General features: G+C 46.1%; 10 protein-coding genes across 10 annotated transcripts; 3 read left to right on the top strand and 7 right to left on the bottom strand.

Annotated features, from left to right (window-relative positions):
- Positions 1-559: 559 nt before the first annotated feature.
- On the bottom strand, positions 560-1,876 carry PPTG_03422 (hypothetical protein; the record flags this gene model as incomplete). The annotated part of the gene is made up of 1 exon (XM_008896098.1): positions 560-1,876. One exon carries the CDS (start codon positions 1,874-1,876, stop codon positions 560-562), a length of 1,317 nt encoding a protein of 438 aa, XP_008894346.1.
- Positions 1,877-2,785: 909 nt separating this feature from the next.
- On the top strand, positions 2,786-3,187 carry PPTG_03421 (hypothetical protein; the record flags this gene model as incomplete). Its single annotated transcript, XM_008896097.1, has 1 exon — positions 2,786-3,187. One exon carries the CDS (start codon positions 2,786-2,788, stop codon positions 3,185-3,187), a length of 402 nt encoding a protein of 133 aa, XP_008894345.1.
- Positions 3,188-3,638: 451 nt separating this feature from the next.
- On the bottom strand, positions 3,639-4,942 carry PPTG_03420 (hypothetical protein). Its single transcript, XM_008896096.1, has one exon. It carries the CDS (start codon positions 4,862-4,864, stop codon positions 3,818-3,820), a length of 1,047 nt encoding a protein of 348 aa, XP_008894344.1. The 5' UTR covers positions 4,865-4,942; the 3' UTR covers positions 3,639-3,817.
- A 2,429-nt stretch (positions 4,943-7,371) lies between these two features.
- On the top strand, positions 7,372-8,298 carry PPTG_03419 (hypothetical protein; the record flags this gene model as incomplete). The annotated part of the gene is made up of 1 exon (XM_008896095.1): positions 7,372-8,298. One exon carries the CDS (start codon positions 7,372-7,374, stop codon positions 8,215-8,217), a length of 846 nt encoding a protein of 281 aa, XP_008894343.1. The 3' UTR covers positions 8,218-8,298.
- Positions 8,202-9,702, bottom strand: PPTG_03418 (hypothetical protein). Its single transcript, XM_008896094.1, has one exon. The coding sequence runs from the start codon at positions 9,680-9,682 to the stop codon at positions 8,417-8,419; it is 1,266 nt and encodes a 421-aa protein (XP_008894342.1). The 5' UTR covers positions 9,683-9,702; the 3' UTR covers positions 8,202-8,416.
- A 497-nt stretch (positions 9,703-10,199) lies between these two features.
- PPTG_03417 (hypothetical protein) lies at positions 10,200-10,615 on the bottom strand (the record flags this gene model as incomplete). Its single annotated transcript, XM_008896093.1, has 1 exon — positions 10,200-10,615. The coding sequence occupies exon 1, from the start codon at positions 10,599-10,601 to the stop codon at positions 10,200-10,202; it is 402 nt and encodes a 133-aa protein (XP_008894341.1). The 5' UTR covers positions 10,602-10,615.
- A 50-nt stretch (positions 10,616-10,665) lies between these two features.
- Positions 10,666-11,235, bottom strand: PPTG_03416 (hypothetical protein; the record flags this gene model as incomplete). Its single annotated transcript, XM_008896092.1, has 1 exon — positions 10,666-11,235. The coding sequence occupies one exon, from the start codon at positions 11,233-11,235 to the stop codon at positions 10,666-10,668; it is 570 nt and encodes a 189-aa protein (XP_008894340.1).
- Positions 11,236-11,321: 86 nt separating this feature from the next.
- PPTG_03415 (hypothetical protein) lies at positions 11,322-12,662 on the bottom strand (the record flags this gene model as incomplete). Its single annotated transcript, XM_008896091.1, has 1 exon — positions 11,322-12,662. The coding sequence occupies one exon, from the start codon at positions 12,660-12,662 to the stop codon at positions 11,373-11,375; it is 1,290 nt and encodes a 429-aa protein (XP_008894339.1). The 3' UTR covers positions 11,322-11,372.
- A 695-nt stretch (positions 12,663-13,357) lies between these two features.
- On the top strand, positions 13,358-14,656 carry PPTG_03414 (hypothetical protein; the record flags this gene model as incomplete). Its single annotated transcript, XM_008896090.1, has 1 exon — positions 13,358-14,656. One exon carries the CDS (start codon positions 13,358-13,360, stop codon positions 14,654-14,656), a length of 1,299 nt encoding a protein of 432 aa, XP_008894338.1.
- Positions 14,657-15,791: 1,135 nt separating this feature from the next.
- On the bottom strand, positions 15,792-16,366 carry PPTG_21288 (hypothetical protein; the record flags this gene model as incomplete). The annotated part of the gene is made up of 2 exons (XM_008896541.1): positions 15,792-15,961; positions 16,342-16,366. 2 exons carry the CDS (start codon positions 16,364-16,366, stop codon positions 15,792-15,794), a joined length of 195 nt encoding a protein of 64 aa, XP_008894789.1.
- Positions 16,367-17,199: the final 833 nt, after the last annotated feature.

Here is a 17,199-nt window from a genome sequence, read left to right as displayed (position 1 = left end):
TGCGCAGCAAGACAAGTTGGAGTTAGCAAGACTCATGCAGGAGATGCTCCTCGATTGCCTTTGAAGACAATGAACCATGGGCTCCTTTTATTGAAGATCTGTTAGATTTTTCTAATGGTGTGGGATTAATAATTGGAGGGGACTGTGCATGTAGTAATTTAATAAATTTTCGCTTGTCGTTTTTGGTGGCTTCCAGTATTACATCCTTGAATACCCTGAAATAATCGCATTCTTGATGTTGTCACTTGTGGAAAACGGCCAAGTTGGTACACTGGCATATCAGGCATGCTATTTGCGAAGATGTAGGGGAAGCAGGCAACGCCATTTGATTCAAGTTCTGTGCTCATGATCGAATATCTTGAGACGTATTGTGTTGGGAAGGTTCAAGATCAATATCAAGAGGGACTGATGTCTTGAAACAAAAGTGGAATGAAACCGTTGCTCTTGATGAAAAGCGAGACTTCAATCGAGATTTGATCTCGCCTAGTCCTTGTCCCTTCATCACGATAAATTCATGTCAGATTAAGCAACACTTCGTATTGAAGTATCTCGCTTCGAATCAATTGAATAGCTGACCGATGTCCTCCAAGGAATTGGCCAGCACAAATTGCTTCAGAGAATTAGCGAATTCGAGCTCCTCGTCCGTCGTCACGTCCTTCAGCATCACTTGAAACGTCTTTACCGTTGAATCGCTGGAACACCCTTCAAGAAATGGAACTGGGAGTTGTCGAGAGCAAAACTCTAAAATGGCTCCATTACTCCCATTTGCACAGCGTTGAATACTGCTCCAACAGGTCTTCTCCATATCCATCCCACTAAAGATTCCTTCGCCCTCAATGAAGCTCTTGATCACTACAACCATGCGATCCTCTTCGAAGAAACGCCTTGCGACTACACGCTTCAAGATCGACACAGGTGAGCCGCAAGTAAGCGTTTTTTTCACTCGGAACTTGACAGCCGCTGTGTTCTCAGGCTCATCCACATTTTGGTAAATCTCTTTACTGTTCCCTCTAAACGGAACTCCGGTATCATTCCAAAGGAAGTTGCAAGCGGCTTCAAAGGTTAATGGTGGGAGGATTCTGTTGAGACAATACGTGTGTTGTACTCCACTTTCTGGGCGGCTTGTTGGCTGAAATTCCATGCCCCACTCAGCAAACACCTTGTCGATTCGAGCGTAGCACTCCTCCGTTTCTGCACTGTAGGTCTTGAACAAAGCCGTATCCGAGGACTTAAGTCGAAGCCATCGGTCATTTCCAATGTGATCTGTCCCCCATGATGGTAGGTCGCGCTGGATCGCACAGAGGTTCTCGATATACGCAGCTTGGGACTGAACCGCTGCAACAAGCCGCTTTTGTTCCGCTTCTGCTTTCTCACGCTCTTCCCGCTGCTGCCTTGCTAGTTTGGGCCAGAAATCTTTCGTCAGTGCAATATCGGTACGCGCGGTGGTATTTCTACCCATTTTAGCATCAAACAACTCCTGCACCTTCGAAGTCAACTCCCTTTTCAACCGTGTTAGGTCTTGACGCTCCTTCTTTTCGCGATATCGGTATTTCTTGCGACGATCCCCGATTGCGTAGAGCTCGCTCTGCTCTGACGCAGTCTCACGTCCACTACCGCCGCTATTGGTGCTCGAGTCTAGGCTTCCGTCGTGACAAGAGTATTCAACAATCTCAATCGAAGCATCTGAACTTGAAAGGAGATCATGAATGCCACCCTCTCCTTCTAAACTGTCCAGTGATAGCCTGTCTGCGTCTAATAAAGCTTCGATTTCATCAAGGAACTCGGAATCTGCTGTACTTGTGCTTGAAAGGTTTCCGGTGTTGAATACTTGGGCAAGGTTGAGAGATGCTTGAGTGGTTGTAGCGTTTCCGAGCATGTCCAGGAAGGTTGCTGCCTCCTCGGAAAGTGCGGATTCAGTGGTCTTTGCGGTGAGTGATTGAATGGTGATTGAACAATGACAAACTGACCGTAAACTCTTCTGTATTATTGTTATCGCGAGAGCACGAGCGCATGCATGGGGCAGTGGTTAAGCAGATCGGTTTAGTCATTCTCACACACCTACACTATGTATGGGGATCTCTCCCTTACCGTTCCAGCATCACATGTCTAACCATTTGTAGAAGTGCTCTTATCTTTGCTGTTTTATGGGTCCCCAAAACCTATGACAGTTCTTACTTCTATACTCATTTCCAATTCTCGTGTTACGAATATGCATTAGAGCCTTCACAAAAGTGGTGGTCTCACGTCACTAATGTTGCTATTTATAATTGTACAAAAGGAGTCGTTAGGAAGCATAAGAAAGAAATTAATATAGAAAGCTTTTGTTGCCGATGGTGTTTTACATTGCAGTGTTCAAATTGTGACTTTCGTTCTATCCACGCTGTTCAACAACTGTTGAGTCCGCTATGTAACGAAGTGCTGACTCCAATGTTAACGGGACGACTACCCGTAATCGCATTCATGGGTATTATTATCATGTGAACAGTGTTGGTTTCTTGCCGTCTTTATGTTCAACAACTGTCGAGTTATCCCCTTAATGACATCTTGGAATCCGATGTTAACGGGACGATAAACCGTAATCACATCCATGAAAAATATATTGTGTAGTTTTGGTCTCCTTCTCGATTACTGGTTATTTTTTTCTTTCTAATAAGGACAACTAGGGGGGATTCTATTCATTAATGCTGCATTATAAGTCTGGCACGTAGCCTATTGTCTCTAGAACGCACAATTCAAAAGTTTCATCACGACACAACTACCTCTACTTCATCACCCTCCTACAGCTATGTCTGTCTACACTAAGTTCGCTATCATCGGGGCTGGTGGCGTCGGTGGCGTCGTCGCCGACGAACTGCTCAACAAAGCTAATGCTGTGTCGGTCGTTATCCTCACGCGTGACGAGTCCAAACCAGAGCTACAGGCCTTTAAGGCACGCGGTGCCACGCTGTACCAGGTTTCGTATGACAACGAGACCGCCGTCAAGAAGGCGCTCATCGGTAGCGAGGTCGTTGTCAGCGCCGTGTCACCTACCAACATGGTCGTACAGAAGGCCATCGTGCACGCAGCCAAATTGGCTGACATCCAGCTGTTTGTCCCCGCCGAATATGGCCTCAAGGTTACTGAAGGCCCGAGCGCGAGATCCCAATCTTGCAGCATATCGTCTGCTTGTCAGCGAGACTTAGCGTAGAATAGGCGGAGGGGCGACGTGCCATGGTATGATGCAGCAAAAAATAAGGTGAGCTTCAGTATTTACTCGTCTGTTCGGTAGCGTCAGGTCGCTGCGGCGCGACGTGTCATCCCTCCTCGAGGAGGAGAAACCATTGAGGTTAATTCAGCCAACGGTGATGACAAACGATTTGCGCAATGCACTGAGCGGAATCATCAAATTTTGAAGGTTATAGAGGCATACCGGTGTCGAAAACGAGGTGCACCACTGTAGATGTACGACGGCCTTTGACCACTTCATTCACCAGCAGTGGTTGACTCTGTGAACTACAGCAACGTGTGCATCTTTGATACTTTGTATTAGCTATTGTATCTAAGTCACACAATTCATCCTTTCACATTTACAAACACCAAATAAACAGTTAGCAAACAGGTGTCTCAGCAATAGCGTTTTGTGTTTGTGCGAACACTACTTCCAGGTCTAGTGATTACAAAATCTTCCTTTATCGGAATAGAGTCCAGCACTGCTGAGATCTTTTTGCTGTTCAGATCTATGCGAATATGTCGGTATAGAGACTTGGGCGGTGCCGTCCAATCTTAGTGGCTCTTAGCAAACACTATTCAGCAACGCCACTAAGGACCTCCGACGCAGTTATAAGTGCTGCTCGCGCACCGCCGCACTTCCGTCCAGCTTCGACAACTCTGGCACAAACGGAATCAGAGAGTCAATCTCCGCCTTCACGTCTGGGGTAATCTTCTTCAGTGCCTCAAGGGCCTTGAGGTTCTGCTCCAACTGCAACAGCGTTCTAGCACCAATCATGACGGTGGATACATTCTCATTGCTGACACACCAGGCAAGGGCAAGCTCTGCCATGGAGATGCCGAGCTTCTCCGCCAAAGGCTTTAGCTTGTCAGCCTTGGCCACACGCTCCGCAAAGTCTGGTGAAAGAGCCTTAAACAACGAGCTCTCCATGCGAGACCCCTCTGGATTTCCTGAGCTGTACTTTCCCGTCAGTGCGCCATACGCAAGAGGGGACCAGGTCGTGAGACCGAGCTTGTACTTCTTGTACAGATCGACATACTCGAACTCCACTTTGTTGCGGTCCAAGATACTGTAGATCGTCTGTTCCACGACGGGTCGGATCAGGCCAAGGCGATCCGCAATTTCGCACGCCTCGATGATCTGAGCAACGTTCCACTGGCTGGTACCCCAGTAGAAAGCCCAGCCTTGGTCAATGACGAAATTCATAGCTCGGACAGTCTCCTCGATGGGCGTGTACGGATCAGGACGGTGGCAAAAAATGACGTCAACATACTTTAGATCCAGTCTCTTCAGAGAAGCTTTCGTGCCCTCCACGATGTGCTTGCGACTCAATCCCTGTTCATTCGGACCTGATTTGGTCATGATGTCCTTGGTTCCGAAGAAAATTTTAGTGGTGATCACGAGGTCCTCACGACTCCAGGTTCCTTCCGTGGTGCCTTTCTTGATTGCCGCGCCCATATTCTTCTCAGCAAGGCCTCCACCATACGCTTCAGCGCTGTCAAAGAAGTTGACACCACGCTCGAAGGCCAGCTTCATCATGTCGTACCAGGCGTCGACCGTGTACTTATCGCTGACATCAATCCAGCTACCAAGCGAGAGTTTGGAGACGAGCAAGCCGGTATTACCAAGGAAGCGGTAGGTCATTTGGTCAGACATTACGATGCTGGGCTGGGTATTGTTGAGGGGTGGTTGGTCGGAAACGAATTCGGAAATGAAGTTGCATTCGGTCCATCGAGGTCGTCACTTATCTAGAATACTTACGTTAAAAAAATGCTGCCCCGTAATCAAACATGGCCTTCAACCTTGTATATAATCTTACCCCTGATAGATTTCACAAATAACGCATTTCCATTGGTTAAAATACACATCAGTGAGTGCCCCTTTCCTAAATCAACGTGGATTACGGATCCTATGTAAATTACTCAAGTCTTCAATCGTGATTACGAAACATTTCTTCAACGCTCATCTATTTATTCTATGTTACTAAATTATGAGTTCTAGGGTGTTTACTTTGCGCTGATAATTCCCTCCTTTAGCGTCGAGAGCCAGCATTTTGTTTTGTCTAAAGGATGTCCTATCGCGGGATGTACCAAATATGAATCACCAAGTACCAGTAACTCGGCGCATGCAAGCCAATCGTGATTAGCATTGTAAGGACAAACATGCCTTACAAAATGTGCAATGCATACATAATTGGGGATTTCGTACACTCCTCATCGCATGCATCCACCCTGAACGCACCGGCTTATCAGGGAGCAGCTAATGGGTGTGTGTGTTTATATTTTTCGTGCTCCTTGATATCATCAAGCAGATCGGTAGGAAGATTTTCTGCAATATACGTGAAAATAAAGATCAGAAACCAGTATAGTTACTGCTAATTCTTAAAGATGATATATACAACTCCGGATGAAATAATATTTTTTGTTATTTTTATATTAGTTTCACAACTGAGAGATAAGAGGAAATACTTCACTTGGTTTTACATGCTGATGGCCATAAGTACATATTTGCTGCTGAGGAGATTCCAACTTGAAAGCTTCAAAACTTGCGATGGAATTATCTGCACCTGAAACGGGTAATTAAACACTTAAATAAAACACTCAATAATTATAATTAGGTTCATTATGAACAAGGAAAGTTTTACTTCATCTGCGGCGGGCATAGAAGCCGGTAGGGTATATTTTTTGGAGAATGCTTTAGTCTGAAAATACATACAAAGAAGCTACAATGCAAAGTGCAAGGGCATGAGGCGTTCATTTTTATTTTGGTATGTAGTATCCTATGTTTTTGAACGCAATAAGAAGGAGTGGGGTAGAGACGTCCTATGCCGATATGAAACAACTTCATTTGTCCATCTGCGTGTTGCCATGAAAGAAGAGGTTTCATTAATTTACGGGTACTCTGTAACAAATCTCGTATTTTATAGAGTCGACACGATACACGTCGTTCCAAAATCAGTAATCTTCCAAGACATCTCAAGTGGCCCCAGCAAATATGCTGCGGTTCTAATTTTTGTTTTATCACATATTAGAGAAAACTGACGGTTAGATGAATGTGCGCGTGATCCTTCGATTATATTAAGTTTGTCTACGATTTCTACTAATTGTTTCTTGGAGTACCTAGTATACGCTAATGCTTTGAAAATCTCACAGGAATTTACAGTATACATATAGAAACCGTCGTAACCGGCAACGTGATATCAAAGGAATAAAAAAGTGGACTGACTTAGTAGAAAGAAAAAAAAATACTACCTTTAACTATTTCCCGCTGAGCGAAGCGAGGCGGCAAGGGTTGTCCAAAGATTTGATTGTTCAATTTACACGGAGTCAGCACTCTGCCGAGCAAAGCGAGGGACACTTCAGCTCGGTCACAACTTGCGTGAAGAGCCCCGCAAGCGGGGCTCCGTTCGGCATGTCCATCTGATTGGAACGGGGTGATCGATACCATTGACGTCTTGAAATTGCCGCAACAGTTTAAAAATCTTGTTGCCGGCACTCCCTGTCGCATGAACAGATATGTATCATGAAATTGCTATGACAAAAAGATTGAATTACGGCTTCTAGATTGAGTACTTCAGTGATACCTCAACCCATTTGTTAATCATATAACGCAACGTATAGTGTGATTATAAAAAAATGCACTTTATCGATTGAGATGCCTTGGCTCAGATGATGGTGCCTTAAAAAGTCAGTAGAGTCGGTATCCTTGTCGAAGAATACATCCTGACTATGCCATAATAATAATAAATCGCCACTTTGAAATGGCACAATTGTTCAATCATCCCTTTAACGAATCTGGGAATCCAATGTTAACGGGACGACTACCCGTAATCGCATTCATGGGTATTATTATCATGTGAACAGTGTTGGTTTCTTGCCGTCTTTATGTTCAACAACTGTCGAGTTATCCCCTTAATGACATCTTGGAATCCGATGTTAACGGGACGATAAACCGTAATCACATCCATGAAAAATATATTGTGTAGTTTTGGTCTCCTTCTCGATTACTGGTTATTTTTTTCTTTCTAATAAGGACAACTAGGGGGGATTCTATTCATTAATGCTGCATTATAAGTCTGGCACGTAGCCTATTGTCTCTAGAACGCACAATTCAAAAGTTTCATCACGACACAACTACCTCTACTTCATCACCCTCCTACAGCTATGTCTGTCTACACTAAGTTCGCTATCATCGGGGCTGGTGGCGTCGGTGGCGTCGTCGCCGACGAACTGCTCAACAAAGCTAATGCTGTGTCGGTCGTTATCCTCACGCGTGACGAGTCCAAACCAGAGCTACAGGCCTTTAAGGCACGCGGTGCCACGCTGTACCAGGTTTCGTATGACAACGAGACCGCCGTCAAGAAGGCGCTCATCGGTAGCGAGGTCGTTGTCAGCGCCGTGTCACCTACCAACATGGTCGTACAGAAGGCCATCGTGCACGCAGCCAAATTGGCTGACATCCAGCTGTTTGTCCCCGCCGAATATGGCCTCAAGGTTACTGAAGGCCCGAGCGCGATCAAGAAGGAGGTGCAAGAGCTGATCAAGGAGCTCCAGATCCCAATCACCATTTTCTATTCGGGACTTTTTGCCGAGTTTCTGCCCCATTTTCTTGGGCATAACTACGGCGAAGGTTACATGAATGTAGTGGGTAAGGGCCAGACAGCCGTCAGTATCACGGCTCGAGCTGATGTGGGTCGCTTTGTGGCACACGTACTGTCCACGGCTCCAAAGAACGAGCTCGATGGTGCCAAGATCCCGTTCGAAGCCGAGCGTTTGTCACCGCTGCAGATCCACGAGCTTGCCGAGAAGAAACTGAACAAGAAGATCGATATTCACTATGTCGACTACGAGGAGAACAAGAAGAAGACCGACACGGACGCCATGGCGTTCATCACGGCGACCGTCGAGGACGGTCGAGGTGTGGTCGGCACAAAACAAGAGGTTCAAGAGAATATGGCCAAGTTCTTTCCGAACTGGAAACCAGCCAAGTACGCGTCGTTCATTGCCTAAGGTGCTTCATGAGCTCTGTCGTGCCTGAAACGTGGCAGAGTTCGGATAATCAATCTTCTCCGCGAAATCTCGCTTGAAACCATGCTCTTCGATATTCTAGGATCGAATCTTTGCTATCCAGCAATCCCATTGAGATGATTTTAAGCGTTCTAAGCAATGAAACACTGAAAACCTACACGCTCAAGCCTCACGCTCATGCTTAAATACCAATCTGTGCCAACGTGTCATCAAGCAGTAGCTTCTCTAGAGTTTTGATGATCTCACGCTCGTCTTCTTTGATCGCATTTTGCATGGTATCCTTGAATGCTTTCACAGTTGAAGCTTCGGGGTTGGCTGTGATGAAGGGCACATACATTTGTCGAGAGCAAACTTCGATCAAAGTTCCAGTTCTTGTTTCGTCCGAGTAAGGCCGAACGCTGGACCAAGCAGTCTCGTCGGAATCCAGGCCGCTGAAAATCCCTTCGCCCTCGGAGAAAATTCTATGCACATGTACCGCTCGATCTCCGTCTTGAAATCTCCGTGATAAGACACGCTTTAATATTGACACACTCGACCCGGATGTGAGAGTCTTATTGAGACGGATTTTGAACCCAACGGTGTTGTCTGCATCCCCCACGTCTTCGTAAACCTCGCGGTCTATCTGTCGATGTGGCAACTTGGCAGTCTTCCACATATTATTGCAGGTATCTTCAAAGCTGAAGGGCAGCAAGAGCTTGTGTACATACTGAGTGGACTGGATCTCTCCTTGGCCGAGACGGTGGAACTTGCTGACAGTGCCTATAGGTAGTGAGGCCATTCCACACTCTTGGAACACTTGGTCGGTGCTTGCATAGCTGTCGTTTACCTCTTTCAGATACACTTGGTACAGTGATGCATCGGAGGATTTCAGACGAAGCCATTTAAATGCCTGGATGTCACTGTCAGCATTTCGTACACGCAGTACGTTGCAGAGATTGTCAATGTAGGAATTTTGCGACTGGACTGCAGCTACAAGACGTCTGTGTTCCATCTCAGAACGTTGTCGTTTTTGCTGTTGCTGGGTTGCCAGGTCGTACCAGAAGGTCTTAGATAGTGTCAGATCTGTTCGCGCATTGGACTTCTTGCGCTCCCGAGCCTCAATTAACTCTTGTAATCGCAACGTCAGCTCTTCCTTCATACACGTCAGTTCAATCCGTACATTCTTGACACGTTCTCGGTATCTCTTGCGGCGGTTATCACCTTTCTGTTTGTCAGTATTCTTCGTCTTCCTCACTGACGTCGCTTCATTCTCGCTGAATTGGTCTGCTGACACGAGATCATCCGACGATGAATCGAGAACCTCCAAGGACTCGCTGTTCGACAACGCCGCACCCACAACAAGTTGCTGGTACTCATTTTCTCTCGCTGAGTTACGCGGCGTGATCACGGGTGGCACAGTGTCTAAAAAGACGGCTACCTCGTCTAGGAAGTCCAAGTCCACGGACATACTTAATCTCCTCCCGCCCTGGTGGGAAATTACACACTGGTCGTCCTATGCATTGGATAATTTCCACGTGAACCAGTTGTTAATTGTTTGCGTTATGCAATTCCATGACGTCATTATGATCAGACAATAGTGCCGGATGCCATATGGGCTCGAAGGGCGATGCATAAATAGCGACAAGACCTTTGTGGCTAACTTCATTAAAGAAACTACCAATAGTTATAAAATTTGTCACGAGTAGTAGAACAATGTAAGCCAAGTTTTTTTTTTTATTCAGTGGAGTTCAGTGTCCATTTACCTTATGATTGACCATTGTAGACGTATCGTTCAACGCAAGTTACTGCAGCGAATTAACAAATTCACGCCCGTCTTCTTTCATTACATCCTCCAGCATTCCTTGGAACTCCTTTAACGTCGAGTCACAAGTGTGCGTTGCAAGAAAAGGAGCCGGAATTTGTCGCGAGCAAAATTCCAGCAAGGTTTGGTTGGCCAGTCCGTCCACACAGGGTCGAACGCTACACTACGAGGTTTCATCCGTATCCATTCCGCTGAACATCCCCTCACCTTCAGAGAAGATCTGGAACACCATAACCATGCGATTCTCGTCGAAAAACCGCCGTGCAACGGCACGCTTAAGGATCGACACAGTTGCCCCACTATTGAGAGTCTTCTTCAGTCTGAACTTGATGACTCTAGTGTTCTCAAGATCGCCAACGAGGTCGAAGGCCTCCCGGTCGTGCTGAGGATACGGTACGATCGTACCATTCCACAAGTAGTTACAAGTGGCTTCAAAGGCGAATGGCTGCGTAATATTGAGCGTATTCCACGCCAGTCTCTGGACTCTATCCGTGAGCGGAGTGAACTTCGACCATCGGCAGAGATTCCATGCCGCACTCTGCAAATACCTCGTCGATTCGAGCATAACATTCCTCAGTTATGTTAATGAACGCCTTGAACAGAGCGGAATCTGACGATTTAAGTCGAGACTATTTGTCATCGTCGACTTGCTTTGCGTCTCTACCAGCACGAGAGATACTAGGCCTTTCATGTAGTATTGCACAGAAGTTCTCGATGTAGGACGCTTGTGACTGTACCGCTGCAACAAGACGCTTCTGCTCCATTTCTGCTTGTTCTCGTTCTTCTCGCTGTCGAGTTGCCATCTCCTGCCAGAATGGTGTCGATAGTGCCAAATCAGTGGGTTTTGTGGTCTTCCTGCCTTCTCTGGCGTCGATGAGTTCCTGCTTCTTCAAACTCAGCTCCTTCTCCACTCGTTTTAGCTCTTGACGCTCATTCTTCACACGATCGCGGTATCTCTTTGGACGATAGTCGTTACCCTGCGTTGTTCGCTTTGATTTCATTTTGTACGGATTGCTATCGCGCTTGTTATCCTGGTCAACATCAACGCATGACTCGATGTCTATAAACGGAACTGAGTGCGACTTCCTCGTTGAGTTCTGCTCCTTTACGAGTTCAACTCCATTCGCTGTAGTGGCGGGAAGGCTATCTGAAGCTAAGAAGGCTACCACCTCGTCGAGGAAGTCGAGGTCTGTAGACATGCCGATTTTTACTCGTCGGTGGCTAATAATGACTGACGCGTTGAGTTACGGAGATTTCTATCCCTTTCCAATAACCAGTTTTTAGCCAGTTCCTTGTTGTTTGCATTATCTTTTTTTTAAGTTCTTATCGCAGATGCCTACTCATCGAGAATCGCCAAAGTGTCTTCGAGCAGCAAGCATTCCAAGGCGCCTGTGAGTGCTTCCTCATCTTCGTCAACTTTATCTTGCAGCATTTCACGGAACTCGTTGACGACAGAATTGCCAGGCTTGAATACGCTGAAGAGTACAGGTATTTGGCGCACAACGACTTCAGTCCATGTGCCGAAACCATCCGACGTCGGTCGCAGCCTAGCCCATCCAGTCTCGTCCGAATGTATGCCGCGTAGATTTCCTTCACCTTCCGAATAGATTTTCCAGATGTGAATCACTCGGTCTGCTTCAATAAATCGTCGAACAACTAACCACTGCTTCATGGACACCTTGGTGCCTGTGGCCAACGTCCGCTCAATACGGAACTTAACAGCGATGGTGTTATCCAATCCTGTTGCACCTGCGTAGACCTCACGATCAAGTTGTCGATGAGGATGACCAGCCACACTCCAAGCCGAGTTGTACGTGCTTTCGAAGTCGAATGGCTGCATCGCCTTGTTGACGTGCTGGAGATACTCGACTTCGTTGTTCTCTTTATTCTGATGGACAGAGTTCGTGATTCCCATAGACAACTCGCCCATACGACATTCCCGTAGCAACGCATCAATGTGGGCGTAATTGTCGTCAACCTCCATGATAAGTGCCGTAAACACGGCGTCATCAGAAGTCTCAACCCGGAGGCGCTTACAATCGCTGATTCCAGGGACCCAACTCTCTCGCGGACTAGTAGCACCTCGCCGCTGTAGTAATTTGGTCAGGTTCTCGATGTACGTGGCTTGTACATTCGTGGCAGCTACGAGACGCTTCTGTTCCGTCTCCGCTGCAAGTCGCTCTATACACTCTCTAGCTGCACAGTCTCTCCAGTAATAGTTAGAGAGCTGGACACTCGCACGGTTGGTTCCGGCATTGCTCTCGATCGCTTGCTTCAGTCTTTGCAGCTGCATTGTCAACTCGAGTCCCTCTCTCTGTAGACTGTCACGCTCATCCTTGCGTCGCTGTCGCTGTTTTCGACGCCGTAAGGCCTCCTTCTGCCGCCGAAGCTTATCGCTCTGTGCGACGTCTCCGTTGTCTATCTCATCGTGAAAACTGTAGCTTAGTGGGGAGTCGGCTGTTGTTAGGAACTCAATCGCTTCAGGACTTGGGAATACTCCAGTGTTGAACACTTGCACAGGATCGAAAGGTGTAGGGGTTATCGTCGACAGTTCATTCACGTCGAGGAAGGCTCCAACCTCCTCTAAGAGCGTGGCATCGGTGGGTATTGACGTGAGTGGCTGCATGACTTTCGAGTCTGCTGGTTACTTGCGTTCTGACAAACTACCGGTACCGTAGCCAGCCTCGTGATGCTGTAATCACACGAGAGAGCAAGAGCAACTGGTATGGCAGGTGGTGATGGCTGATCATGTCACTCACTCTTGCTCACCGTTTGTGGCGTTGAAGGTAAAACCAACTGGGAGCGAATGCAGGGATCTGCTCTTAGACATTCCAATACCCTTTACATTCAACCGGACAACTGTTAATACTATGGAAGTGCAACTTGCAGGTGTATTAAATTTGGTGACAGTGACTGGACAGCAACTACTCCCATTCTAATTTAGCTGCATTGATAACCGCTGATGAGTTCGTAAGAAGTTAGCTGGTTACTTGAGAGCACACGCGAAATAACGAAGCAAGTACAATATATACTTTACTTTCGTTTCTCCGATGATGTGTTAAAAATGTCGATGAGCGCGTCGTGCTGTAATCATAGTGAAGGTATACCGATACTTGCCCAGTTCACTGTTTCCACTGCAACTGTAGCTTTGATATCGTCACTCGTGCTCACTTCCACAATAAAAATTACCACACCTACAACACATACATCGACCGACATGGGAGATTACGATTATCGTAGATTACACTGCTTGCTGACTTGATCTCTCACTCCTACCTGACAACAACAGTCATTACTGGTTTTTTCTTCGGTGTAGCAACAATGGATTCCAACGCAGCGTTCCTCAAAGACTTAGAGGCTTTCTTGGACAACAGTGCTATGAAAGATGCCAACGTTGAGTTCCCGTTCGACGCTCTCGACCCCCGTTTGCTACCTGCTGGTGATGCCTCATCCAACACCTTCGAGGTCGACTCGATGGCTGTCGCGACGCTGCCAGATCTCGTTGCTAATGATAACCAAACCGAAAGCAGCTCCAGTGACCCTGAAAACCAAAGTGCAGAAGCTACTCGTCGAGCAAAGGAGGCCAGCCGCAGACAAGAATATCGCAAGCGTCAAAGGGACGAGCGTAGTAAACTCCTTGACGAAGTGGACCAACTCTCTATCACTCTACGAAAGCTTATGAAAACCGCCCAAAACACTACAGGCCGATATGATTGGGCCACCAGACCCAACCGGGTCTGGAAGAACGTTGCGGTTGCAGAACTTGAGGCGCGTGAACGTGCTCAAGCAGAAAACCAACGTCTGGTCGATGCTATCAAAGCCAGAGCCAAGTTGATCAACGATCTAAGTAGGGTCACGCGAAAGCAAATCGCCCGCGCACCTCGCCCGAGCAAAGCCACACGTTCTCGGCCATGCGATAGCCCTCTGTGCGCTGCCTTTCTTCGAGATCTAGAAGTGAACTACGCGCAAACCGACAAAGTGTTTGAAGACATCGATTTCGTGTCAAGCACGCAAGGGTCGTGGCAATCTGCTCACAACGACCGAGACAACGACAGCGCGAAGCACTTCTTCCGTTCAACCAAGATGCTAATTCCGAGCACATTTGAGTCAACGTGTCAGGAGATGTGGAATATTGCCGAACTGCATGCACAAGCTGAAGATGCACAGGCGTATAACGCTGGAAAGGATGCCAAAAACACCATTGCCGTCAGGTATCGCATATCAAAAACTCAAACGTCCGGGCAAACTGCATCAGTCCGACCGCTTCTGGTCCTTCGTCGCTTTGCTGGGCTAGACAAGATGGTGCTAGTGTGGAAGGTATTGGCGGAGGGGGAGGGTATTCTCCGTGGCATTCGTGCCGACGAATCGGGTTGGTGCCGTCTAAGACCTTCTGGAAACACTACAAACCGTGGGACTTGGATGGAACTATATGGATGCCGGACAATTTTGCACTACGTGGACGGACAGCTTGATACTCCTACGGTTAATCTGTTCAACGAAATTCTGCACTGCAATATGATCGAAAAACAAGACGAGGAACGGATTGTGGAAGGACTGCAAAAGATTGTGTTAGAAAAAAAGTTGTATGGCTTAATTTCAGCGGTAGATTACGCACTATGAGGTTTCTGCATAAACACACGATTTTCTATGAATAAAGCACTTAACAAGATGGAGTTCTATGAGATATCGTTTCAATAGAGCTGCAAAAAACGATAAATAGCAGGTTTGTTTTGATAGTATAGTGGTGGCGCAAACTACAAGACCTTGATCTTTTCTCAATTTTGACAATTACTATCTCTCCAATAATAAATAAAAAGTGGTTAACCCACGCATCTCTCATTGTGAACTCAATATATTTCTTTTTTCCGATCAGGTGTTGCCAGAAAGATCTTATAAAAAGCAATCAAATAAAAGTGTTTAAAGCTTTGTACATGCTAGCTAAGTATTATTTGACTTTCGATTTGGTACGTAGGCTGACTTTCGAAACGATTACATGTATGTTAAAAACTCCACATGGTGAATTTTTGTAACATTTTGTTCGACGCAGTCTCAAATAATGATGATTAGTTGATATAGGCATCTTGGAGTCGCTACTTCTATCCAGCTCTGACAACCACTATTAGGGTTATATAGTGGGGCGATGGATCACGCATTGTGCTGGCGACCGAGGACGATCTCAGTTAATGCTGACGTCGAATAAGACTCAGACTTCGCCTCGATTTCAAATGGCATTACCTTTAACAAAAAATTGAGCGTATCAAAGTCTAAAAAAGAATCCCTTCCCACGATAGCCCTGTATTTTTTGATATATCTGAGCCAGTGGATAAACAGGGGGTAGCTATCAAAACCCACATCCTCATCTCCTAGCCGCAGGATCTCGAAATCTTACTGGAGACTTTCTCGAGACTCCAGCTGCCTCATTCACCAATCTATGACGCAACGAAGAAATTAGGCTCATATAGGCTTGCATTTAGTCTGCAAGATTCGTGATGGCTGAGTATTTCCGAAGCGATTGAAACAGTATCATCAACTCTTCTTCTGATCTCTCTCTCCTTAGCTAGTTAAATAGCTTGTCCTCACTAAACCAAAACTCTCCTCCCGTTTAGCCCTGTAGTTATTCTCGTACAATAGCTACCGCATAAAATCCTTGTTGTCGTCCAAATTCCCGCCACTTTTCACGACACGTACATGGTGGAAAATACCCATCGGATTGAGCTGCATCTTTAAGGCCAACTAGTTAGTTCATCAAGTTTTCTTACTCCAGGAATCCCAGCTTTCGCTTCCTTGCTATTGCGTTCAAGACCGATATTTTCTCCTTGGGAGCATTGTACGACCTTTTGAACCTTTTTAAAATGCTCGAGGTCTGGGTTGCCATGACACCGACGAGAGGATAGTTGCTGACGTTGTCGAGGTGATTCGGCCGCTCTGCGTTCAAATTGGACGATTAACAAAGACTGGTGTCAACAAGAAAGACGGCTAGCAGTGAATAGAAGAGCATGTTCCCTCCTAGGCAATGGCACAAAAGGTGAGTCGTGGCTTGTTTATCTAAACCGATTGTAGTGGTATTGCTGAAGACTGTACGTACCCGTGTGAGTATACGTAATGATTACGTCGCAGGAGAATAATTTTCCCGAGTTGTATCCACTCAGATGTTGCCACCCGTGATATCCTGAAGAACCACAAAGTGGCGCCTCCGCCCGAAGCAGCTTTAAGATTTATGCAACATAATAGTACCTGCATTTCAGAGCTGAAATAATCGTTACGCTCTCGTTATCGGTACACATACTATTTAATTAACGGCGTACCTGATGTAGCTTTCGGATCGAACATTATAGTGTTTCTGTAGACAACACGGAACAGGTACGTGGAGGTAATTATAAAACCCTTTTTACCATTCTGGGATAGGAAGCGACGAAATGCTGGATAGCACAGCCCAAACAGGATTAATTGTTTCCGTTGCTAGTATCTTCACCGGAGATCCCAGCCCCAACATTTCTGTTTTCGATCCTTGTTATTTTTGTATATGTGTTTTTCAGAATTAAAATGGTAATATATATATCGTTTGGACGCTTTGTTGAAGCAGTACAAACGGTACTGCACTCTGCGTGTCGCACTGCGGCCACAAGAAGAATATTGGTGGTAATTATCTGATGCTCATCGTCAGCTCAGGTGGAACTGTTCATGCAGCATGCACATAGAGTAAAATTACGTCGGCGTGTCATAATTTACCGTGATGTTACCTTGGTCTCTACAAGGAACATTCACCTGGGTGGTATTACTTGGGCAAAGGATATGAGATATGCTTCACCAGTTTACTTGATTAAAGTAAAGATATCGTATCTGATACAAACTGACCTCAAAAGTTATGCAGGTTTAAGAAAAAAAAAATCCTCTATACACGATCCAAAACTTACTTGAGCACATGATACATCAGTTAGATAAGATCTAAGATGGATTTTTTCAGAGAACGCGTTGGCACAGGTCATTAGAGAAGCTGTTACTTGATGGCACGTGCACAAGTTAATAAATGAGTACGAACGTGTGTGTGTTCCCAGCATTTAATTGCCTAGAAAACTGAAGTCACCTTGAAGGCTTCTTGTACAGTCAAGGAAGAAACAGCCAGCTAACACGTATGCGTAAGATTGTCAGCGAATATACACAAT

The sequence above is a fragment of the Phytophthora parasitica genome, assembly GCF_000247585.1.
Source record: "Phytophthora parasitica INRA-310 unplaced genomic scaffold supercont2.4, whole genome shotgun sequence".
NCBI classification, from domain to species: Eukaryota; Oomycota; class Peronosporomycetes; order Peronosporales; family Peronosporaceae; genus Phytophthora; species Phytophthora nicotianae.
This window is presented reverse-complemented; position numbering and strand designations above follow the sequence as displayed.

Excerpts from the sequence above, each read along its gene's own strand:
- PPTG_03420 (XM_008896096.1), bottom strand. The coding sequence starts at position 4,864 with ATGTCTGACCAAATGACCTACCGCTTCCTTGGTAATACCGGCTTGCTC.
- PPTG_03418 (XM_008896094.1), bottom strand. The coding sequence starts at position 9,682 with ATGTCCGTGGACTTGGACTTCCTAGACGAGGTAGCCGTCTTTTTAGAC.